General features: G+C 42.4%; 1 protein-coding gene across 1 annotated transcript in view; it reads left to right on the top strand.

Annotated features, from left to right (window-relative positions):
* Positions 1–1,829: 1,829 nt before the first annotated feature.
* kita (KIT proto-oncogene, receptor tyrosine kinase a) overlaps positions 1,830–27,012 on the top strand; it is a 92,794-nt gene continuing 67,611 nt past the window's right edge. Inside the window, exons 1-2 of the mRNA XM_080187483.1 lie at positions 1,830–2,170; positions 25,241–25,480. Of these exons, the coding sequence (XP_080043609.1) occupies positions 2,119–2,170; positions 25,241–25,480 (292 nt within the window). The 5' untranslated portion in view covers positions 1,830–2,118. The remainder of the gene's footprint in view (positions 2,171–25,240; positions 25,481–27,012) is intronic.

Genomic DNA, 27,012 nt, shown 5'->3' with positions numbered 1-27,012 from the left:
AAAGAGCGCATCTTAACAGTACAGTACTCCCTCAGTATTGCACTAAAATGTCAGCCCTAACTTTTGTGCTGAAATCTTGGGAGACTTAAACCCAGCGCATTCGAAATCAGAAACAAGGGGGTTATCAATTGAACCACAACTGATGCATAACATAAAATCATATATTGATGCTATTGCCTCCCAGGCTCCATGCTGATTTACCTGTTTAGATGTCTTCCATTCTCTCTTCCCTTTGTTTCTACTTTAAGAAACTTCTCTTCTCAGCAATTTGAACCTACATCTTAACTCTTTAGTCTCCTAAATATTTTCTGTCCTCCTATTCTCATTCCATCCTTTGCATTAAGTTGTTAACCCATACCCACAGCTATCAGCTGGAATTTGCTATCTTTCGTTGGTTCTCTGCTCCTGAGGTCTTGAATGTTGACAAAGTTGTGTCTGATCATTCCTCAATTCTTTTTCCATATCTACCAATTTCTCTACCCTCATCATCCTTCCTTGGGGGAAAAAACTTTTCCCGCTCTGTTTCAGTAATTTACTCCCTAGTGCCCAACTCCTCTGTCATTGGGTCTCACTTTGTGTAAACTCTGCTGTAATGGATCTGCTTTAAGTTCATAGGAACTTAAATTTATTTTTGGTAACTTCTTCCACACATAGTAACCTTCTCATGCCGCCTATCCAAGCTGTTTATCAGTAAAGTTGGATCAATCTGAGATTTTTGGTTCCAACATTGGGTCTGGGCCCAGAAGAATATTGACCTCAAGGAAGATCAATCACCAGAACAATCAATTTGTTATTCAATGGCAGTCTTTGGTATCAATGTTCATGTATTTTTACAGCTAGCCCTTGAAGATGCAACATGTGAAATGTATTTCCATCACCCAGGATATCTAGCAAAAGAGTAATGGAACATTGATTGAAACTCTTTGAGTATTCTCTAAAGGATGTATAGTGTGTTGCCCGACTAAGCCTGGAATTTCAAATTGCGAATGGTGCACTGCCATTCAGGAGTGTTTGCTAGTCAAAGACCATCTGATCATTAATTAAATGAGATTTACTTCACTCTGTTCTCCATAACTATCTGGGGCTGAACCAGCTTATTTGCAATGTTGTTATCATAATTGACCCAAGATGGTTTTTCCGACTACATTTCCACACCGTCATTAGCACATTTTATTTCCACCGCTGTAACATTGCCCAACCATGCCCCGACGCAGCTTATCTGTTGCTCAATCCCTTTTCCCTAAGCCTTGACTATTCCAATATTCCTTTGGTTGGCACAGTCTCCCATCTTCTGTAAACATCAGGTTAATGCAAAACTCTGCTCCGCTGCCTACTTCTTAACTCCTACCGTTTCAATCCATCACCCCTGCACTGGCTGGCTTACACTGCCTCCTGGATGTGGCTTGGTGTTTAATTTTGCTTTATAATGCTCCTTTGAAGCACCTTAGGACATTTGGAAGTTGTTTTTGCTGTTTTGGAGAAGTGAGTTCCTGACTGGTGAATCAGGTTCAGGAGTGCTGAATAAGATGGGCAGAGGTTGTGTACTCTGGGGAATTGTGTTGGAGAGAGGAGACAGACACAGCAGGAAACAGTTGAGCTGGTGCTGGTTATGTTTACGAGGAGGAAATGAATAATAAACCAGTAATGTAGCTGATGCAAAGTATCTGGGATATTTTGCACTGAAAAGCCATTGTGTGATTGCAAACCGCTTCTGTTGCTTTTAATCTTAACACCTCCGACCAGCAACACTCGGAAATTCGTCGAACGCTATACCCAATTGGTTCCTAAATAATTGTAGAATATTATCAACATTATTCTATGAGGATACCCATCTCACATGATCACTCTTCGTGGGAAGAACTTATTTTAAAGAGCCAAAACAATTTTTAGGGAATGGTTAACGCTGTGTGACGGTTATGCAAATACATCTACAGCAACAAAAGCAATAGTGTCGGAGTTAACGAACAGTCTGGAGAAAGGGGGAAGCGCGTCAGAGGCAGCACGGAGTAAAACTGGTGTGGATAGAACTAGACGGACCAGAAGGGTGCGCGACTGGGATTTAGCGAGGCTCCGGGCAGGTGGTTCAATGGAATAAAAATTGAGCCGGCTCCTGCTAGTATGGATCAGCGCTGGGCTCCTGCTGTACTGCTCATTCTAATTGTTCATCAAGGTAAAGAGGCGATTGTTTCTGGCTTTTGGGATGATTGATCAGTTTATTATACTTGTGTATGTGTGTGAGAGAGAAGGGTGCCTTCCCTTTGATTATTTGAGGAAGGCGTGTTTTAATTGCGGAGGAATGAAATTTCACATTAACGAGTGTCCCACATGCTGGTTATACTCTCCTGGAGATTGATCCTTCAGAGGGCATCTGAACAAGTTTGTTGCTGTTACTTTTTTTTAGATAACATACTTTTGGGAAGATGTGAAAACACTAGGCAGTTAAGTTTTAAGAATAATTGGAGAATTGTCTACAGATTGTACACTGCGAACCTAATATCCACGACTGCTCTTGTCCATCTGACTATAGCGAACTCTATTTCAAATTCTGCCCCTCTCTGTCATCTTTCCGAGATGACTGCTCGCTGTGTGTGTGAACACATGATGTGGATATGCCGGCGTTGGACTGGAGTAAACAGTTTATTATACAGGTGAATGGAGAGTTCTGGCCAGGACTCTCCATTCACCTGACGAAGGGGCTAACCTGAAAGCTAGTGAATTTACTATCAAATAAATCGGTTGGACTGAAACCTGGTGTTGTCAGACTTTTTACTGTGTGAACACACACACACTCACACACACTCACTCACGTATACAGGGACTGGAGAGAGTGTACTTTCTTGATGTTGCAGGGATAATTCGAAATTAATCATTTGAAGTTACTGCAGTAAATGAATAGAGCAACCGATGCAAAAGATTTTTTAAAAAATGAACAGGAAACTTTATATAGAGAATGAATCATATGGAAGAGAGAGAGGATGAAGGCATACTCTCAATCCTGCTTGAAGTTTGTTGTCTTTTGACATTCAAAGGGAACCGGGAAGTCGGGTGCTGTTTTGGGTTGAACGGGAAATTCCGGTGGATTTAAGCTTACTGGTGCTGCTTTGAACGCTTGCTCCTGGGCATCTGGGCTGAGGTGTTGAGACTTACGAATGAAGCTCCCGCCCTCAGAACTTGCCGGCTGCAGTGACCTGTTATGCCTGTACCACCAACCACCTCTTACACCTATTTGTTATTACACATAGCAATTAGGGCAGAGATTTCCCTGGCGCCAGCGCAGGTTTTTGTCCAAGTCAGGCGTGTCATTGAAACCTCGACATTGGGAGGCAGAGTTGGTCAGAATGTACAGTTCATGCGGGTTTCACACTCACCACCTCCCACTTCTTTTCATCTTATCGAATTGGCATATCATTCTATTTTTTCCTTGTGTTTGTGAATGCTATTCTATGCTTTAGAGTTAACCTTTGATATATTGTAAGCTACTGTTGTTTGATTATGTATGAAATATATTAATTTATAATCCTTTTATTGTTTTACGCTGGCTTGGTGTTTAAGGAATAATAAGCCATCTGCAGTTTCTATGGACATAGAAATAGTTAGGTTTTCTCTTCAGCTGACCTGTTAATTTTGTTTTCAGCATTGTGTATTTTTTATTTCCAGTTTTCACCAACTTTGATTCTTTGATTTTGGTTTATATGCAAGTTGGCTGAGTATTGGACACAGTGAATTAGAACACTATTCATCCAGGGATCAGTCCAGCTCATGTAGAAGAACTTTTTTGCTGCTTGCCTGGGTCCAGTTTAATTCATTTTTTGGTGACTGTGAACCTGGGTCCTAGTGGGCAAGAGAACCAAATGTTGACATTTTACTTACAGAGACGAAGAGATGGCTTGGATGTGGAGCATTGCAAGAGTGTCCCTCTGAGCTTGGGATGGATTTTCATGATCAGGAAAGAAGATAAAGAGATTTATTCTGCATTGACAAATTCATACCGTACCTCACTTTGAGGCAATTGTAATTGAAAATACGAAAGGTAGAAATACCTTCTATTCATTGGTGCAGCGATGGTTGAAGGGGAAGTGCAGAAGAAGACTAATTGGGCCCTTGAGTCTGCATTGACCACAAATCTCACCCAGACCCTATCCTCATAACCCCCACATATTTACCCTGTTAATCCCCTGACATTAGCTTCTGTTTAGCATGGCCAATCAACCTAACCCACACATCTTTGGACTTTGGATCTTATAGAGGCCCCCATTATTAAATAATAACTGTGAAAGCATATTTCCACTGGCTGATTAATTGGCATCAAAGAGGCAGAAATTCAATGTTTAGTGCTGGAAATAAAAAGGGGAACATGGGAAGATTTTCTTCAAAGGAGAAGTAATGATGAGGTGGAATACACCACCACAAATAACTGATGAAGCCAAATTAGTAACAATATTTACAAAGGAATTAGGTGAATACTTAAAGATTTAAACTATTAATGAATATGAAGAAAGAGAAGTGATAATATAGTCCAGTAGGTAGGTGCTGTAGGAGAGCTAGCTTCGGGCATGGCAGTGATCTGGACAACTGACCTTTTATTGTGTTGAAATTTCTACTATTTCTCAGCAGTAACACTTATCACTTTAATAGGTACCTCTTGTCCCCACACAAAGACCCAGTTACCTGTGTTAAATTCTTTCCTACTGAGGGGTAGCCTCAGGAACTCAATCCACAGACAGGCACCAGAGAACACAGGTATTCATTGCAGCCTTATTTGCTCCAGATGACAACTGACCTCTCAGGACAGTTCCTGGGCAGATCACCCCACACACAGGGTCACCTGACCCATTCCCTTAAAGGGGCTACACCCTAACATATATAGCAACCCGGTTTCAGTATCACTCCTATCCATCAATGCACTGTCAGATCTGTTTCTTTACTGAGAACATGGCAAAGACATCAGAAATAAAGTACAATTTTTCAATGATAGACACAAAGAAAAAACATTTTCTTGATTTGGTTTCTTAGATTTCATTCTCCCCTAACTTACTTTTCATATCCAATTTTACTTGGGCCATTTTCAGTCCTCCATAAACAATAAACTGCATTTATACACCAAGGTCAATGGAGAAAACATCACTGAGCTCTTCACAAATGTTAAGGCAGGGAATTTTAACTAACAAAATGTGGGCTTGGGTTGGGTTTTGTTGTTTATAATCTCAAAAACCAGAATTCTAATCTTAATCCAATTCCAACATGCATACTTCCAGGTTTAATGATGGCAGGATGATAGGTGGGTTACCGATTGGCCTAAGGGAGAAGATTGGCAATTAGCTTTTCAATGTTATTTCTGGTTGGTCAGGTTTACTGAGCCTCATGAAATCCAGCAATCGCATTCAGGTAAGAGCTTGCTGGCTCCAGGAGGTGAATGAATGCCTTTACACTCTTCTTCTGAATCCAACATGCCTGTCTGAACCAAACACAAAACCAAGCAGGCCTTGCGCCTCCTCATAAAACCGTCAATCCCATTGCCCCCACCCAAGTCCTCTGAAAGCACCCTCTCCAGACCTTCACCTTGACTCTATGATTCTTATTTACTCTGCACTAACTGGCCTCTGGTCTCTTCCCAGGCCTCTAATTTATCCCTCAGGTCTCTGAACTCCCTCTCCCAAACACTGAACCCCCTTAAAATATCAAATCCTCTTTCTTTGGATCAGTGGTGGACTTACACTTTGGGAGGGTCTGTGCTCGCTTTCATCTTTGTGCCCCCTGCTCCCCCCCATGATGTCACAGCCTTCCGCGCAATGATGTTTGCATTTTGTGCACAATCCCAGTCACTCCCACATCCTAATATTTCTCACGCACATTCAAACTCTGCCTCACATGCACAATCCTCTGAATCTCTCTCCCTCACTCACTTACTCTGCCACACTCACTGACTCCTCTCCACCTCTTTCGTACAGCCATTTGTGCACATTTCTGTACAACTAACACATTTATTTCCTCGATTTCCCTTGTAGCAACAACCAATTGTATACAAAACTCCCAATCTCAATTTCAACAGGATAGCTTAATCCATTAACATTATTTTGAATATTAAAGTCTGTAAAGCCACTGACAAGGGTGGATAAATAAAAGTTAGCATTTCTACAGAGGCCTGGGACAAAAGATCTTAGTTTGAGTGAGGTGAGCACTCATGAAGTGACGAGCAGGAACCAATTTCGGAGAGCAAGCAAGGCGGGAAGGTTAGCAGACTGAGGAAATACATCCAGAGAAGACTTTTAATGATTAACATGCATAAGCATTGTGAGAGGGAGAGAGCACGAAGATTGACAGTGACTGAGCTCCAGTGGAAGAGAGCTGGGACAGGGTGAGAAAATATTGTTCCTTGTACTGACCAGGTGATGGCCTAGTGGTATTATCGCTAGAAACTCAGCTAATGTTCTGGGGACCTGGGTTCGAATTCTGCCGCGGTAGATTGTGGAATTTGAGTTCAGTAAAAAAAAGTCTGGATTTAAGAATCTAATGATGATCATGAAACTATTGTCAATTGTCACAAAAATCCATCTGGGGTTCACTAATATCCTTCAGGGAAGGCAGATATCTGGTCTGGCTTACATGTAACTCCAGAGCCACAGTAATGTGGTTGACTCTTGACTGCCTTCAGGCAACTAGGGATGGGCAATAAGTGCTGGCCAGCACCCATGTCCCACAAATGAATTTAAAAAAAAATTGTTTAGAATGGATTTTGTGTTCTTAAGAAAAAGAAAAATTTGCTGAGTAAAGCCTTAGAGCGGAGAAGTTGCAGTGGAAGAGTGACTGTAGCATGTCCCACACAGCCCCTTGCAGGCTGTCAGCATCCCCCTGGATAAAGATCCTGCCACATAGGCCACGTGGGTTCACACAGGTCAAAGATTGCAGGCTGTTGGTTGAACAGCTAGCCAGCAAATGAGGAGCCCATTCTCCAGGCGGTGTGTAAATAAATGTACAGCTTACTCTTACCACGCAGGGTCCACACTGACAAATTGCCCCGATACTGAAATCCACATCCAAATTCCCCCAAAATATCAGTGCCAGAGCATCCAAGCACTCCCTGGGAAAGGGCTGTTTCCCAGGAGCCAGGACCTTATTATGGCAATGTAGGCTATACAAAATGACCATCAGCAACAAGGAATACATAAGGACGACGATTAGACATTTGCTGTTGTCAAGTAGATCAAGCAACTATGGCCCTAGAAAGCATAGCTTCCAACTGAATCTCCTTGGCTTTGCCAGGAGCAGAGAGACCAAGCAGCAATGGCACTCACAGAGTGGCAGTATTGGGTTGGATGAAGGCTGCCATCCTGAAATAGGCAGCAGGTTCATGTCCCATGGAGACAATGTCAATTTCTTGGGTCAGCAGCTCTGCTGGTTTGCTGTGAGATCACGGGGACACCTTTGTACACAATCACAGCCAACAAATGTCAGTAATCTGAGTGTTCATAGCAGCAGGTGAATTTGCAATACTTCTGTTGGAGCAGCTCTTAGACACTGAATGGTTTCTAATTATGCTGCAAAGGAAAGTGAGACACCAGCAATCAGACACAGCATCGTGGTTGAGTCCACATGTATAGAGATGGAATCGGCTCCATTTCCATGCTGGAATGTGTGGGCTCCAAGCTCAGTGCACCACTGCTCCATGCTTCTTTACAGTGACAGCAGGCACCCTGGCAGCCTTGCCAATGCATCAAGCATTCCCGCGTTCACATCGATTCCATACATCACTGCCATTGATGTTCTCAACTGAGTTCTCAGCGACAGAACCTGTGTGTGTCTGTTATATACCAAAATATGTTAGACCAAATTGCACAAAGGTTTAACTGTAGAAACCGATGATGAGAGAGAAAGAGGTGATATATATTCACATGATCTGAGAGTCTAGGGGAAAGAAGCATGGAGAGAAACTGAGATTAGGGGAGTATTCTCGTAGTTGTGATTATCTGTAGTTGACAACTTTCAGGAGTTATTGCAACTTCTCCAACCCAACAACGCAATATTATAGTGTGTAACATTGCTGTCCAAAAAAGGGGGTGGCACAGTGACACAGTGGTTAGCATTGCTGCCTCACAGCACCAGGAACTCGGGTTCGATTCCTGGTTGGGTCACTGTCTGTGTGGAGGTTGCACATTCTCCACATGTCTGCATGGGTTTCCTCTATGTTCTCTGGTTTCCTTCCATAGTCCAAAAGACATGCTGGTTAGATGCATTGGCCATATACCTCAGTGTACTTGAGTGTGGCAACTGGGGGATTTCCACAGTAACTTCTTTGCAGTGTTAATGTAAGCCTAGTTGTGACTAATAAATAAATTTTAACTTTAAAACTGGCACCTCTGCCACCCAAACCCCACCTCCCGGTTCCAAGCCATTCTTTCCCAATGTTTCTTCATCATCATTTTTCCTTGCTCTTTCACAACTTGCTCTTACACAATTACCTGTTCTGGTAATAATTCTTGAGTGACTGAAAGGAGATAAGTACAATATCAAGTTTGTAATGAGGAAAATGCGTGGGAAGCAATCCCAGGAGAGATTGCGAGTTGAGGGAAAGTGGGATGTGAGGAGAGGATTGGGTATGAGGATACAGTCACCGTTAATATTTTCAGTCCTAGCACTGACTGCAGCCTCCACTATGGCCGCACCATCTCCTTCAATGGGTTGAGAAAATGGAGCTGTGCCTATGCCACCAACTGCCTCTGGTTGTGTGCTACCTTGACCTGTAAGAGCGAGGGGAGTGAGTCAGTGAGTGTGGTGTAATCTCTTTGGGTGATGTGGCTGTCATAATTAAAAAGCTGACAGTATGTACAAACTGAAATGTGGGAGTGAGGCTTGCAGAAGTGCTAGATGTGTGAGGGTGGGGCAAAGCTATGAATGTGGGATGTGATCATGATTTAGACTTTCCTTCCTGTCCGTTCCGTTCACTGAGGTTATCAGTGCTACATCAGAGAGCCTTGGAGCTACTATCATAGACACGTAGAAACTAGAAGCAGAAGTAAGCCATTCGACCCTTTGAGCCTGTTCTGCCATTTATTTTGATCTCGACTGATCATCGAATTCAATATCCTGATTCCCCCTTCACCCCCCATATCCCTTGATCCCTTTAGCCCCTTTTGGTATATGCTCAAGGAAAACCAGATGAATGACACCAGCAGTTGCTGGGATTTGTGAATGACCTTGTTCAGTACACTGTGTTAAAAGGTGCATCATACATTTACATCTCTGTGATGATGTGTTATTTCACGCCTGTGGGAACCAGGCATATACTTTGCTGCGGTTTCTCTTCACTGACCTCTTCAGCATAAACGCACATCACTTTCAGTTCAATACACTGAAACAATAGCCCTGTTAATTGCTGTAATTGAAACATTAGTAATATTTGGTATTACAGTGGCTATGTTATTCACATCATGTTGTCTCTTGTATCATAGGAACGATTGACTTAGTTCTGGCCTTAAAATGTTAATGAGGTGATGCATTTTGCAACATCTAATTTAGGTGTGAATTATACTGTAAATGGTAGAACGCTTAGAAACATTAACTCTTGTACTCAATGCCCTGGCTGATGAAGGCTAGCATGCCATATGCTTTCTAACCACCTGTGTTGCCACTTTTAGGGAACTGTGGACCTGCACGCCCAGATCCCTTTTAACTTTTAAGATGCCTTCTTTCTGCCTCTGGTTGTGTGCTACCTTGTCCTGTAGAGCGAGGGGAGTGTGTCAGTGAGTGTGGTGTAATCTGTTTGGGTGACGTGGCTGTCATAATTAAAAAGCTGACAGTACGTACAAACTGAAAGTGGGATCAGGGCATGCAGGTCCACAGTTCCCTGAAAGTTGCAGCACAGGTGATTAGAAAGCATATGGCATTCTAGCCTTCATCAGCCAGGGCATTGAGTACAAGAGTTGGGAAATCATATTGCAGCTATATAAAACCTTAGTCAGACCACATTTGGAGTAATGCGTGCAGTTCTGGTCACCATGCTACCAGAAGGGTGTGGAAGCATTTGAAAAAATGCAAAGAAGGTTCACCAGGATTTTGCCTGGTCTCAAGGGTGTTGGCTATGAGGAGAGGTTGAATACATCAGGACTGTTTTCACTGGAAAGATGGAGGTTGAGAGGAGGCCTGATAGATGTATAGAAAGTTATGAGAGACATAGGGTGGATAATCAGAGACATTTTCCCAGGGTGGAGGTGTCACTTAGTAGGGGGCACAGATTCAAGGTGAGAAGGGGAAAGTTTAAGGAAGGTGTCTGAGGAAAGGTTTTCACGTGGAGAGTGGTGGGTGCCTGGAATGTGCTACCAGAGGAGGTGGTGGAAGCAGGCACATTAGCAACATTTAAGAGGCATCTGGACGGGTACATGAATAGGGAGCGGATAGAGGGATATGGATCAAGTGAGGGCAGAAGGTTGTTTTTTAGTTTAGTTAGTGCATTATGATTGGCACTGGCTTGGAGGGCCAAAGAACCTTTTTCCTGTGCTATAATTTTCTTTGTTTTTTGTTGAATGCCACATTGCTTAGAAGATTGTGAAAAGTATTGCAAGTCAGGGACACCCATGTCATAGGAAAAGATTAAGAGATATGCGATGTATCCAAACAACCAATCAATCAATCAGGATTTGAGTGCAACCAATATGATGGGATGTTGAGTTTTAATAAGAACTTAAGATGGAATATCAAACTATTAGTTATTCAGCAAAAACAATTAGGAGTACTAGTCCAGATCTGGCAAGACAGCTGGCATGCCCAAATAACTATTTCTCTCTTCAATTCTCTTTTTGGTATTCTGACCTTCTGGAATGCCTCATGAACGTTTGACTGGAGTCTTCCTTCAGATTATGAGAGGGTAGACTGGGCCTCAGTTTAGGATCATCTGAAAGAAGGCATCTTAAAAGTGAAGTACTCCCTCAGTACTGCATTGAAGTATCAGCGTTAAGTTTTGTGTTAGATTTGGGAGTGGGACTTAAATGCAGGACCTTTAGACTCAGAGACAAAGTATTATCAATGGAACCATGAGCCTTGCATCAGTTGATGTGAGAGGTAGGGATATATAACAATGGTATTGCCCTCCTAGACCCATACTGATTCATATTCTCTGGATTATAGGATCGTTAAGGGGTGATTTGACTGGGGTCTACTGAAAGCAATTGATTGGACTGATGGAGAGAAACCTTTTCACTATTGACAGAGCCTAGTGCAAGGAGATTTAACCTGGGCATAGTCTTAAAATAGAAACAGACCATTCAGGAGAGAAGTTAGGAAGCAGTTACAAAGCAACATAGAAACTAGAAGCGGGAGTAGGCCATTCGGATCTTCAAGCCTGCTCCACCATTCATCTTGATCATTGTTGATCATTGAATTCAATATCCTGATCCCCCCTTCCCCCTATTTCCCTTGACCCCCTTAACCCCTAGAGTTACATCTAATTTCTTCTTGAAATCAGGCAATGTTTTGGCCTCAACACATTCTGTGGTAGTGCATTCCACATGTTCACCAGCCTCTGGGTGAAGAAGTTTCTCCTCACCTCAGTTCAAAAAGATAAACCCCTGATCCTCAAACTATGTATGACCCCTAGTTCTGGACTCCCCCACCATTGGGAACATTCTTTCGGAACCTGTCCTGGCTAACCCTGTTGGAATTTTTTAAGTTTCCAGGAGATCCCCTCTCACCTTTCTAAACTCCAGTGAACATAATCATAAATGACTTAGTCTCTCATGATATGACAGACTTGCCATCCCAAGGAGCAGCCTGGTAAACCTTCATGTATTCCCTCTATAACAAGGACATGCTTATTCAAATAGAGACACTAAAACTATACACCATACTCCAGGTGTGGCTTCACCAATGTCCTATACAATTGCAGATGGTTGTGAGGTGCTACCTTGTGCCGCTGCTGTCTTTGGAGTGTAAGGACATCCACAGTGCTGTTTTGGAGGTTTAGCAGTTCCACTAGTTTGATCCTGTGGCAGTGAAGGAATTGCAATGTAATCCCAAGTCAGGATGGTGTGTGACTTGGAGGTGAACTTGTGGATGGCAGTGTTCCCAAGGGTCCACTGTCTTCTTCTTCTAGATGGTAGAACATAAGAACATAAGAAATAGGAGCAGGAGTAGGCCATCTAGCCCTTCGAGCCTGCCCCGCCATTCAATAAGATCATGGCTGATCTGAAGTGGCTCAGTTCCACTTTCCCGCTTTCTCCCCATTACCCTTAATTCCCTTGACTATCAGAAATCTATCTACCCGTGACTTAAATATATTCAATGAGGTAGCCCCCACCACTTCAATGGGCAGAGAATTCCAGAGATTCACCACCCTTTGAGTGAAGAAGTTCCTCTTCAACTCCATTCAAAACTGCACCCCGCCCCCCCTTATTTTGAGGCTGTGCCCTCTAGTTCTGTTTTCCTTTCTAAGTGGAAAGAATCTCTCTACCTCTACCCTATCTAGCCTCTTCATTATCTTGTATGTCTCTATAAGATCCCCCCTCAGCCTTCTAAACACTAACGAGTACAGACCCAGTCTATTCAATCTCTCCTCATAAGCTAACCCCCTCATCTCCAGTATCAGCCTTCTGAACGTTCTCTGTACTCCCTCTAAGGCCAATATATCCATTCGCAAATAAGGGGACCAAAACTGCACGCAGTATTCCAGTTGCGGCCTCACCAGTACCCTGTACAGTTGCAGCAAGACCTCCCTGCTTTTATATTCTATCCCCCTCGCTATAAAGGCCAGCAAACCATTTGCCTTCATGATCACCTGCTGCACCTGCAGACTGGGTTTTTGCGATTCGTGCACACGGACCCCCAGGTCCCTTTGCATTGTAGCATGCTGCAGCTTTTCGCCCTTTAAATAGTAATCCCTCCTACTATTATTTTTGCCAAAGTGGATAACCTCACATTTGCTAATGTTATACTCTATCTGCCAGGTCCTCGCCCACTCACTCAGCCTATCCAGATCCCTCTGCAGACTTTCCGCGCCCTCCACGCAATTCACTTTCCCACTCATCTCCGTGTCATTAGCAAATTTTGTTACCCTACACTCAGCCCCTTCCTCCAGATCGTCTTTGTAAATGGTAAACAGTTGAGGCCCAGCACTGATCCCTGCGGCACTCCAATAGTCACCAACTGCCAACCAGAAAAGCATCCATTGATTCCAACTCTCCGCTTCCTGTTAGATAACCAATCCTCAATCCATGCTAACACTTTACCCCCAACTCCGTGTACGCTAACCTTCTGCAGCAACCTTTTGTGAGGCACCTTATTGAACACCTCTGGAAATCTAAAAACACCACATCCACCGGTTCCCCTCTGTCTACTGCACTAGTCACATCTTCATAGAAATCCAGTAAATTTGTTAAATACGACTTCCTCTTCACGAATCCGTGCTGCGTCTGCTTGATCAAACCATTCTTTTCGAGGCGTCCTGCTATTTCTTCTTTGATGATGGATTCTAGCATTTTTCCAACTACGGATGTTAAGCTAACCAGCCTATAATTCCCTGCCTTTTGTCTGCTACCTTTTTTAAACAGCGGCGTAACATTAGCTGTTTTCCAATCCTCCGGCACTTCCCCAGAGTCCAGCGAATTTTGATAAATAATTACTAAAGCACCTGCTATTACTTCTGCCATTTCTTTCACAACCCTGGGATGCATTCCATCCGGTCCTGGGGACTTGTCTACCTTCAGTCCCATTAGTCTACCAAGCACTACCTCTCCAGTGACAGTAATTGTATTAAGGACCTCATCTCCTACCATCCCTCTATCTTTAATATTCGGTAAGCTATTTGTGTCCTCCTCCGTGAAGACCGACACAAAAAACTTATTTAAAGTCTCAGCCATTTCCTCATTACCCACCGTTAAATCCCCCCTCTCGTCCTCCAAGGGTCCAACATTCACTCTAGCCAGTCTCTTCTTGAGCTCTTCTAGAAGCTGCAGGTTTGGAAGGTTCTGCAAGAATGTGACATAATTTCATAGGTAGGCAGCCTATGATTTTCTGAAGTGCACTTTTGCTACATTAGGACTCAGCAAAATCTACCCTCGAATGAAAAGCTGCTTTTGTCATGCAGAAATTGATTTGTGTGAGCGTCAGATGGGATATGTAGTGCTGAGTGATGCCTCCTTGTGGCAGCAATTGTATTGTCATAATGATAGTGGTAGAACATTTGCTACTCTGATGCTGGACCATTAATAGTGCTGAAACTACCTCTTTGGGTCCACGTGAAGTGGTTTCCCTAATTGTAAAAGTAACGATAAAGCATATTCAGAAAAGAAAGGTGGCAAGATCTGAGGCAAATTGGTATATTGATGCAAAAGATAAAACTAAAACAAGACCGATCTCTAAAGAGAGAGAATGCAGAATGGTGCAGAGAAATCACATTGCAAAATATGCCCTGTTATTACCAGCATTGATAGAAAAGAGATTTTAACAATGTTCTGAACAGATTTGCACCAGATCATTTATAATTGAGGTTAAGAAGCACTCTTCACAGTCCTACCTCATCCACATTTATATTTTTGACTCTGACTAAGAGTCATCCAGACGCAAAACATTGGACGGGATTATACGCCCTTGCTTGTGCAGCAACCATAAAATCATGCCCAAGGTCAACAGACCTTCCCATGTTCCTCCCCTTGCCCACTCTGATTCCTGTGGTGGATGGGGCAGTGATTTGGCCTCTATTCTCTCTCCACTGATGCCTTCAGACCTGCTGAGATGTTCCAACGTTTTCTGCTTTTGTTTTATATTTTTGATTTATTCCTAAAAATGTCATATTTTCTTTGTGCTGGAATGTTCTTCAATCACATCCTGGTTGCGGGTGTTTAATTTCAATTTATGCGTAGGTGATGAGTGAGCCACCTTCCATTTGTCATTCACAGAAGATGCAGCCCCTTAGCCATCATATGCTATTTGGCAGGTTTTGTTTGTTGACCTACTGACGTGATAAAACTTGATTGTTGTAAACAGTTGCTTTAAGATAGTGAGAATATTATTTAGGGAAATAATGGTTACAGCTTCATAGTCATTAATGAAAAGGGGACTGTATGGAAGTTACAACAAGGAAACAGGCCATTTCACCCACACATTCCTCACTAATGTTTAACACAGGCAAATTGTTCGAATCATATTCACCTACCTTGACCTCATATCTCCTCAACCCCTTTATTTGTAATCCATCAATGCCACAGTGATGTGACTTGTGCATAAGCGATATAAATCTGTAATTTCATTGGCTGATCAAACATATATTGAACTGTTTAAAAATACTTTTTAAAAGTAATAAAAGGCATGACTTAAGATTGCTACCGCAAGTCACCTGACAGCTGGTGTTGCAGGCTGTCCAGTTTTCTGGCATTCAGACACACCATGACACCCTCATTGAATTCCACACCAGCTAATGTCAAGAACTCCTTCAAAAGGTTTACTGAAAACTGCACATGGCCTCACATTTGTACTTCTATTAGGTTACCTTTCAAGTGGAGACAGGCTAGAATTTTCCATTCCAAAGACAAAGTATGGTGGCAGATGGAAAAGGTGGCCTGGCTTCTGTCAGATGGCATGGTGGGTTGCAAAGCTGGATCATCTGCTTTTTAGCTTATTATGTACGCATAAGTATGCAGCACATGTATCTCAAGATAGAGTGGGTTGGATTTGTTTGCCCCTCTGTTTCCTCATCAGTGGAACCTGCGAGTGCCTCAAGGCGTAAGGATCATGATAGCTTCCAGAGTATCTTGCACAGACCACACAATCTCCTTCTGGTGGTCAGAGATCAGCTGAACTTTGAGAGAGTGGAAGCATCTTTTGTGGATGAATCATAGTGGCAGCTGCTATGAAACTCTTAAAATCACATATGTGCAGTTGATGGCACCCTGCACTGTGGGAATCCAGAGATGACTGTAAATCCCACTGCTCTGGTCGCCTGGTGACTTCACCCAGGGCAAACAGGAAGTATACCTTTGCTACATCAGGTATTGCTAACCTCTTGGATGTATTTATGAGCAGATGCATGGGATATGCCTCAGAGGTATCCTGTGGAATGCTCTTACAAAAACGTTCAGTGTAGCGTTCACCTTCAGAACAATGGATGGCCTCCCAGTCCTTACGGAGTCAACTCTTCCTAGAGAATGTGCAGATGTGAGTTACCAGATGCCCTAACAAGTGAAGACACCTGTGACACTGTCTTTCATTTAACTGTAGGTATCAGAAGTGCCTTCGATACAGCTTTGGTCATGCCAACTGTCTTTGTGGTATTGGTTTGTCAGTCCCAGGCTCTTGGTCTTGATAGGGTGATGTTGACCCATTCTGCATGTTTGTGTAACGTTGGTCATGGAGATTGAGACGCAAGCTTATCCTTTAAAAAAAACATACCTTTATCTGGGTGGATTTTTAACTCAATAAAAACTAACCCCTCATTGTTTTTGACTCAGGGAAGTCTGTCATATTTGTTTCTTTGCAGTTAGTATGTAAATATTTAAACACAGACATTCAGCAAATACTTTCATCCTTTTTTTATTCAAATTCACAAAAAACCCTGCATGGTCAGTGGTAAACCAGGGGAGTCATTTTGACCTCTTGGGTTTTCTTCCCCACTGTGGTGTGGTTTCTGGTGTTAGAGGTGGCTCACCATTGACCAGCGGTGGGATCTTCTGGTCCCACTGAGTGGTTTATGTGGCTCACCTGCCCTGCTGCCGAGTGACCCGCTGTGTGCAGAGGAAGGTGTCACCTTCGGAGGGACTATAAGATCCCACCGGCGGAAAGAGGTAGAAAATCTCATCCATGGTTTCTGCCTCAAACTTGGAAGTGAATTCTACAGTCTCACAACTCTCTGCAATAACCTTTCTCTGACCTTTGTTCTAAATCTCTTACATTTAATCTTGTTGTTCCTGACCGTCCAACAACTTGTATCGACCCGCTTCCATGTAATCTGTTCCATTATTTCCCAATTTAAGCACGTTTGTCATATTGTCCTGTTATCTTCGTTGATCTAAAGCAAGGCAGAAGAATTTTCAGTCTTTCTTCATATAATATTTCCTCAAAGCTCACAGAATCCTAATAAATCTATAGTGTACTTGGGCAATTTTTTGAAAGTAGATTATATTACTAATCCCATGCTGCCACTTTTGGGAAGAGAATATCCATCAGGAACATTAAAAAGAGTGGACATTTCCATTTGGAAGTATATGTTTGGGTTGGATGTTCTAATGTTGATGTTTATGGGTGGAATCATGTCTACAGGCAGAAAGCAGACAGACTAGTACTGAGACAAAACATTTAGACAAGGCAATGAAATTATGTATTTAAGCGTTAATGAAGCAAGAACTGGAACAGGACATTTGACTTCAGGTAGGAGCTTATTTGAGTTTGTAATGCAATGATATGAGAGACTGAATCTGTGGCTTGCAATTGAAAAAAGAAAGACATGCATTTATAAAGTCCTTTTTACAACCATTGGAGCTCTCATAGTTCTTTGCAGCTTATATCTAATCTAATTATTGCAAAGGTTATCGGGGTTGATGGGAATTTGGAGCTTGAAACATAACCGGATCAACCAGGATCTTATTGAATGGCAGAACAGGCTTGAGGGGCTAAGTGGCCTATTTCTGTTCCTATTTCATATGGTCATATGTTGGTATTGCAATGTGCAAATGCGCTGTTTACTATTTTGTCCATATTTAGAACCGACAGTCATTTAATATATGTTTGTACTGTCAGATAAAGATAGGGTTAGGCACAGTGTTGGCAATAGAAGTTGGTCAATTACATATTTGAGATAGTACTAATTCCAACTGAGCCAATCTCAATGTTTTATTCTGGTACTAATTTGGGGGCATGTCAGTAGAATCTGAAAGCAGTAACCAAACCTTCTCTCATCCTGTTACATCAACAGCCAAGCATTTGCAATTGCCCTCTGTCCAAATCAGTTATTCAATTGGAATAATGTGATATGTGTTAGTATAAAGTACCTTTTATATGCATGAGTCATGGATATGAAAAAATTCCATCATTTTGCAAACCTGATGAAAACTAACAATAAAAAGACACATGATAGGTAAATGATTACAGCTAGAAACTGTATCAGATTGGGACTTGTGAGTCCATTGATCCCAAACTGTTTAACCATATTTAGCAATGTTAACAACCTTTGCCGAATGCTAATAAAAGTAAAATCGTAAGTACCACGTTGCCTCATAGTCAGAAACATTATAAATATATTTAAATTCTTCCAGCTGTATCACAGAAGCAGAAGGTTTTGAATTCAAGTCCACTCCAGGACTTAAAACCAAAACATTATGGATGTCACTCCAATGCAGTACTGAGGGAGTGCTACACTGTCAGCGGTTGTAGCTGGAACTTTCTGGCCATTCACGCCAACGGGATCTTCTGGTCCTGCCGATATCGCACCTTTACTGCCGGTTTCCTGTTGATGCAGGGAGCCTTCAGTGGGAACCCCTGCTGCCAACGGCAGAACCAGGAGATCCTGCTGCTGGCCAATGGTGGGCTGCCTCCGCCACTGCGAAACGTGCAGCGATGGGTGTGGAAAATTCTGTGTCCTTTGGATAAACGCTGAACCATGGCCCTATCTCAGGTGAATGTCAAAGATCCCATGGCATTATTTTAAAGAAGAACAGGGGAGTTATCCTGGTGTCCTGGTCAATATTTATCTCTCCGTCAAGATCACAAAAACAGATGATCTGATCATTACTGTCACCTGATATCTTTGCTAGTGAGAAACATTATGGAGGGAAATAGAACCTTATTTTGAAATTTATTGATGATACAAAGCTGTGTCGCCTGTTGAATAGTGTTAGAGAGATCAATACCAGCCGTCAAATGACTGGGAAGAAAATAATAGTTGTGTTACAGAATGGGGAATTGTTTTTTAATGTTGGCAAATGCAAGTGATTAAGGAACTTAAAATGTATATATATATATGTATTGATATGTATAATGAAAAAGTGTTCATTAACAAATCCCAAAAAAGAATGAGGATTTGAGTGCAATGCAAGTTTCTAATCAGTAATAAGCTGTTTTCAATCAGGACTAATTGACGAGTGAGATATAACTTGAGATATTTGAAAACAAGTCAAACTAACATATTGGTTATTTTAATCCTTTACTTTAGATTACTATTGTGATCATATAAACAATCCTGTAATACAGTTTGGAAAACTGTTGCAAATGAGTATCTGACAAATTTCCCCATGTACAGTATAAGCATCCTGCACTTAAAAGGGCATTGATGCATTTCAGAGTTTTAGGAGTCGTTCAAAGAGGGTAATTTCAGCCTTAATTCAAAATGACCCATCTATAGATTGGCATTAGTGTATCATTCACTCTAACAGTGCCTGCCAGTAAGCAGCCACTCTTCTGTTTGCCAGCTTACATCCTGACATCAGTTCAACAGCCCAAATCTTTGGATGCACTTTGGAACAGTCCTGACCGATGCCAATCACAGATAAAAATGAACACTTGACTGCCAGCAGTGTTTAAGGCCAGAGTTCCAATGCTGGCTGCCACCTGAAACCTGCATTGTAGGAAACCAGGCTGACCTTGGCTCAGCTCAGAAGAGGCAAAGCCATGCCCCCTAGCTGGCATGTACTAAGAAGTAAGAATTTAAATGTCCCAGTGTTGATTCTGCTATTTCCAGTTCCGTTTCACAGTCTGAAATATGATTTTCAGTATAAACAATCTTTAGTCAGCAATTTCTAGCCACTCTTTGAATGAATGAATGCGCAAAGACTGAGGAAGAACTTGTGGTTTTAAGGTTGCCCAGAGTTGTCAACTTCTGAAACTATACTAGGCTGATGCCGGAGTTGAGGGGGTTGAGCTATGAGGAGAGGCTGAATAAACTAGGCTTGTACTCGTTAGAGTTTAGAAGAATGAGGGGAGATCTCATTGAGACGTATAAGATGATGAATGGGATGGATAGGATAGAGGTGGAGAGACTCTTCCCGCTCAGAAAGGATAATAGGACTAGGGGGCACAGCCTCAAGATAAAGGGGGGGCGGTTTAGAACGGAGTTGAGGAGGAACTTCTTCACTCAAAGGGTGGTGAATCTCTGGAATTCTCTGCCCGTTGAAGTGGTGGACGCTGCCTCGCTAAATATTTTTAAGACGCAGGTTGATGGGTTTTTGATAAGAGAGGGGATTAAGGGTTATGGGGAGAGGGCGGGAAAGTGGAACTGAGCCACGACAGATCAGCCATGATCTTATTGAATGGCGGGGCAGGCTCGAAGGGCTAGATGGCCTTCGAGCTCCTATTTCTTATGTTCTTATATTGCCTTGTCCCCATTGACTCCCTCACCAACCCCCTCAATGTTCACCCCTTCCCTCACCCCCCCAATGTTCACCCCCTCCCTCACCCCTAATGTTCACTCCCTCACTCACCCCTCCAATGTTCACTCCCTCCCTCACACCCCCAATGTTCACTCCCTCCCTCACTCCTAATGATCACTCCCTCCCACACCCCCCATGTTCACTCTCTCCCTCACGCCCCAATGTTCACTCTCTCCCTCACCCCCCCAATGTTCACTCCCTCTCTCACCCTCAATGTTCACCCCCTCCCTCCCACCCCCAGTGTTCCCTCCCTCCCTCACCCCCAATGTTCACCCCCTCCCTCACCCCCCCAATGTTCAATCCTCCCACACCCACCAATTTCCACCCCTCCCTCACCCTTCCAATGATTCCCCCCAAGTGTTCACCCCCCCCACAATGTTCATCCCTCCAATGTTCATTCCCATCATCACTTCTGCCAGTGCTGTCCTGCTCCCTCACCCCTAGCAGTGCCCCCCCCAACCCCTGATAGTGCTCTCCCCCCTTTCACTGCCAACAGTGCTCCCTCCCTTCTTTACCCCAACAGTGCTGTCATCCCTCTGTCCCTCACCTCCAACAGTGCCTTCCCCCTCACTCACCCCGACGGCACTGTCCTCTCTCTGTCCCTCACCCCCGACAGTGCTTTCCCCTCTCTCACCCCCGACAGTGCTGTCCTTCATCTGTCCCTCACCCCGATAGTGCTCTCCCCTTCCCTGACCCCCGACATTGCTCACCCCCTCTTGAACCCCCGACAGTGCTCTCCCCTTCCCTCACCCTGACATGATATTGGTTGCGGAGGGAAAATTCACAAGAGCCATTATATCATTGAGAATATTACAGACAGTATCTGGCTTAAGGACAACCCTTCCAGTAGAAGAAGAAGCTATCACTGTATGAATATTTCATGCCGCTGTATTCTTTTGACTTGGACCAAAGGATATCGGCCACATCAGACAATGTGTAGCACACATCTGTATGAAACAACTTGTTCGCAAGAGACAACCTCTTGACCTCTTTTCCTATGGTAAGGGGGCACGGTTGGATCAGATTCACAATTTTCACTGGTGTTAGAGTTTGAGTGAAGAGCATTATAGATGACATTGATGTACGCAACAGGTCATTTCATCCCAATCCTATGGCCCAGGGGCCAAATTTGGCTTGGCAGTAGCTCTTTTGTTGCTGTTAGTAGATTGTACTTTCAAGGCTGATTCGAACAATTGAGTACATGTCCTAAGTTTCCACTCCATTTTTCTCAGATGAACATAAAAGAATGCATGGGATTATTTGAAGAAAAGCAAGGAAGTTCTTCAATGCCAACATTTATGCCTCAACCTAGTGAGCAGATGATCTGGTCATTTATTTCAGTGTTGTATGTGAAACGTTGCGTGCAAATTGGCTGCCATGTTTCCTACATTGCAACAGTGACCATACTTCAAAATGTTTTCATTTGAAAGCATGCTGGGATGCTGTAGATAAATGCTTGTTCTTTCTTTACATGTACTGAAATGTCCATGTGATCTCTTCTGAGTGCCAAATCAAACCTTGACAAACGGTTACCAGAAACCCTCAAGACTAACTATAAAAAGTGGTTTTTGCTGCTTTGACATCACTTCTCTGAGGTTTCCACTGATCTCTTGCCAGAGTTATGATAGATGTTGGGCAACATATTGCATAAATTCGAATGCAACAGATTTACACTCAATTCATCTTTGTCTGATATTTAATCACAAAAGCATCATTCTGCATGTCAGTAGCCTTTTTCAGATGATAGTAATAATGTCTTTATTGTGATACAGAACTGAGAAACTGAAGAAACTTTGGGTGGATGAGAGGACCAGAACTTCCTTTTGCATCCACAGATGTGACCCCACTGAGATATTCCCTGATACCGCCTGCTCAGCCTGGACATAGCAATATCTATTTGTTGCTTCTCTCTGCTAGCTTCAGTTTCAAGAGAAATGTGCTATGTAGCTTAGGGTGTGCTGCGAGAGTCTGTTTGAAAGTGTAATGATTGCGCTCAATGCTTCAAATGGTACTTCACATAGAGGTGTGGTACTTCACAACTTGGGTCTGTGCCATACTTAATGGACCCCTCAAGAACTGAGTAATATTGTTTCTGCTGTCTTCCTCCTAACACCAGTGACCTATAACATCATTTGCCCACTGCAACGATCGTTGAGTGTGTATTGTTCATAGTTTCAGCTATTTTGTCGCATGCGCTGCACTGAATGTAATTCATAAGATTTGTAGTTGCACTACAATTCTGATAGTACAGTTGGGATTCACAACATTGATGTAAACATATAATCTCTGTGCAAGTATCTACTTAAGAGCAAGATTAAAGGCTATAGGTAGCATCATCACCAGACATATTTAGCATATTGGTACTGATCCACCTTAAGAAAATACACTCTTATGTCATTCTCCATTTATATTGCATGATGTTCTTAACTTATTGCCTCAAATTGTCCCCACCAACCACAACTGGTGGGTTTGTAATCTTAGTAAGAAGCCTCACAACACCAGGTTAAAGTCCAGCCAATTTATTTGATAGTAAACTCACAAGCTTTCAGGGTTTGCCCCTTCATCAGGTGACTTCGTCAGATTTGTAATCACCAGTAGATGTGTTACATAGCTCAAAATATTTTCTCTGGATATGTTCCATATTTGGAAGGCCGAAATCTTGACTTGCTTTTTGTTGGATGCTCTTCTCAGTGTAATTGGGCATAGCAAAAAAATGCCATATTCCATAGCCTTTATGAAATCCTAGTGACAACATTATCGACTGGAATGGTAATGAAGACAGTGAAGATGTGCATTGAATAGTTATTATGGAGTTCACCTTTGAAGATCAGGAAACAATTATACTGACCTTTCCCTCAACAAATTAAATACTTGGAGTCAAGTTTATGTTAGAGTAAATTGTACTTTATTTGTAGGTTAAGCATGTTTGAGAGCTAAGTGACCTTTTCCATCCTATACTTTCTAATTATCAGCGACTGAAGAATTGAAATAGTAATTTATGTTGTAAATGATATCTACCAGAGCACTAAGTGCCAGAATTGAGAGCCCGTGTGGCATGCTTATTAAGCTACTTCAGGTTTATGCATGAAATTCTTTGCATATCCTAGTCTATACTTGTATAAACAATGTTAATAAGCCTCCAGTAGATATTGTTTGCCCGTGGGGAATCGACCTAAGTCTGCGTAGCATCCTGGCTTTATGTGAACAAATGTTTTCTTCTTAGAGACTAAATAATGGGGAACAATATGTTATTTTACGTTTTTCCACCTGTCAAAAAATGTCCTCCAAATCCAGCACTAGGGACCTGGGTTCGATTCCCGTCTTGGGTCACTGCCTGTGTGGAGTTTGCACATTTCCCCATATCTATGTGGGTTTCCTAAGGGTGCTCCAATTTCCTCCCACAGTCTGAAAATTGTGCTGGTTAGATATATTGATCCGAACAGGCGCCGTAGTGTGGCGACTAGGGGAATTTCGCAGTACCTTCATTGTAGTGTTAATGTAAGCCTTACTTGTGACTAATAAATAAACTTTAACTTTTAAAATATTTGTAAATAACAATGAATAAACCCACACAAAAGTCATTAGTCTTTATTTTAACAAGTAAACACACCTCTTGATTTATGAGGGTCAATTGCAAATCTTCCATGCTTGGCAGCGACAGTGTGTGCAGACTTAGAGAGATAAAATGGCAGGAATTTCACGTGGCATTCCTGTACCTTACCATTTGTACTTGCTCCTCTTCCATCCTAGAGGAGAGTAGGCTTAATATAAATGAAAATGGCACATCCTAGTGACACCAATGATGCACACGTCATTTTAGCCATGACCTGGATTGTGACTCCATGTTCATTTGACAATTGGCTGCAGCAAGAACCTTTCAGAACAGGCAAGTCCTTCCGATCATAATTTTTAAAGTTTCTGGAGGCCCACGAGGAACTTTGTGCCTCTTTGGTTCCAGCCATCCTCATCCCCCACTCCATCTCCCTCAATCGTGCACTTTCCAAACTGCTCTCCTGCTCCCAATTGCTACTTACCTTGTGGGAATCTTTTTCACCCTGGTGGCAGCCTGACCCTTCACCAATTTTCACATGTGTCCATTAACAGTAACTTCATTTCTTCTCACTTGCCACTCACCTGATGAAGGAGCAGCGCTCCAAAACTCGTTATTCCAAATAAACCTGTTGAACTTCAACCTGGTGTTGTAAGACTTCCTACTGTTCATTTCCTCCAACTTTGGGTGGGAGTCAAATGTCTGGGCATGGGAACTAGGAATTAAAAACCTAGCTGGAGAATTCTCTGCCAACTTCAGCCCACAATCCTGATTTGGTTCCTGATTTAAAAGTAACCCCATCTTTTCACAGCAATCAGAATAGAATGTTAGCTAGTCTTGAGCTTGTGTACTGTTGTTACCAATTACAGGTTTGAAAAAGTGCCACCAGAAAGCTTTAGGCCACCGTAACTGGCTAAAATAGGTTGGGGCTTGTTATGCACAAGACATTTGTAATGGATTCTACATTATATTTATATAAACCAACAGAAAAAGAAACTGAGATCCTCAACTCTGTATCGTAATGTTTAAAAAAAATCATTTTTGTGGCACAACTGCCAGTGCAAAATGTTAATGATGTGTGTGCTTAAATATCACATGGAAAGCAAAACCATTTATCTGCAATGATCATTTAATGTTAGTCCTGACTATACATTGCTCAGTATATTCTGAAACCAATTTGGAAATAACACATGAAATCAAAGCCAAAGAGAAGTTTCAAAGGGAGGAGTCCCTGTCTACGTGTGTCTGTCTAACGACATGTGACATAAAAAAAATGAGCTGATTAGAAATAAAACCGTTAGAATATTAAGTAGCTGCTCTCAGTAACAACATTCTTCTGTTTCTTGTGCAGGTGTGTCTGTACCCTTGATCCAACCAAAGAATAGCACGTTGATTAAGAAAAAGGGCGATCGCATTAGTCTTCAATGTAATGACTCGCCTGGCGTAAGATGGATAACTCCGTTGAGTGCAAAAAAAGCCATCCATCAAAACCGAGTCAATATCAAGTCAGCGCACCCAAAGCATACGGGCGAATACATATGCCAAAATCGCATTTCTTTTGAGAACAGCTCCCTCTACATCTTTGTGGAAGGTAACTAGGTCCTATTAATAACAGCCTTTTGTTCAGTGGTTTCTGAGAGTAACCATATAGGTAGTTCGGATGTATTAGTTTGATTTTAGTTTGCCAGACTTAATCAGTTGAAAATGCTGACAGAGTCATGCTAACCTCACTAGAATGGTACCATGTTAATTGCATTCAAATTTCATGGACAGGCCACTTGTATAATTACCTACAAATCCAGTTGTTGTATTGGACAGGGAAAGGGAGCAGATCAATGGTGGAACCAGAATACTGCAGGAGACTGAAACATAAGGAGATGGGGACTGTTCAAGGAAATTGTGACAATAGCTTGAATAATATTCCAAAAGGATATTTTGTTGGAGAAGTTCAAAATTCATCACAAACCTTTAGCAGCTTTTGTTCATGCTCAACAGGTCTGAGATCAAGAATCAACAGGCTAAAATGAATAAAAAGCAAATTCAAGATGCAGAGAAGAAGAGGGAATGACCCAATACCCTGTGGAAGTGGTGCTGCATGAGATGATTACAGAGATTATAGAATGCGCCACTCTAGGGGATTATCCTTATTTGTTTGCACAAAAGCTTTTCTAGAAGCACGTGGAGGTAGATTTATATTGCCCAAACTGACCAGAATCGTGACTAACAACTAGGTTCTTATGATCCACTGTGCAAATTTTTAAAATTTTAGTTGCATTGGCATTAACTGGTCTTCAAATAGCAATCCCCCTATTTTAACAGCTTGAAAGAGAGGTGTAGTAACCCAAGGTGGTTCAATGTGGCAAGTAGCAAACTAAAGGGTTTATTAATTGAGAAGAACTATATAACGAAGGGTTTAACAGCGCAACTACACAGGTCTACTCCTAACAACTCCCTGACTCTAACTGCAGCCTCCAGCTGGGGAATGCACATCCTCATTCCTCCAGGTTGGCATGCTCATGCTCCATTGGTTCTGACCCAGTCACGTGGCCCTGCGAAGGATTGCCCATTAAAAGGGCACACTGCTACAAGAGGGATCACTGAGGGAACGTCAGGTAGGTCAGATTATAGGTGGATTACTGTGTGGCTACCTACTGGCTTCTAAAACACCCACCTTTGTCAGTTTACCGACAGCAACAACAACCTGCATTATTATAATGCCTTTAATGTAAATAAACATTCCAAGGTGTTTTATTGAGATTTAAAGAAGACTGTTACTTTTGTACATGTCTGGGTGCCAGCATTTGCTGACAGCAATCTGCAGTTCCATTGCCTTCAGCAGTTAACAATAAAAACCAGTGCAGAATGCCTCAGGTTTGCTTGTTTTTCCATGTTGAACTGTGAATGTGCCTTGAGCATAAAGTTCTTGTAATTATGTTTGACTGCGCATGAACAGAAATTGTGGGAATGCATGTTTCCAGTGCTCGTGGGTCTGGCACTTGATGTTGAAACTTAAAAATACATTTTTCACCTCTGTCTAGTGCTACTGACATTCAGAAACACAGAAAATAAGAGCAGGAGTAGGCCATCCATATCTTCAGGCCTGCTCCACTATTTATTATGATC

The sequence above is a fragment of the Carcharhinus amblyrhynchos genome, chromosome 1, assembly GCF_965287045.1.
Source record: "Carcharhinus amblyrhynchos chromosome 1, sCarAmb.v2.hapA, whole genome shotgun sequence".
Taxonomy (NCBI): Eukaryota; Metazoa; Chordata; class Chondrichthyes; order Carcharhiniformes; family Carcharhinidae; genus Carcharhinus; species Carcharhinus amblyrhynchos.
This window is presented reverse-complemented; position numbering and strand designations above follow the sequence as displayed.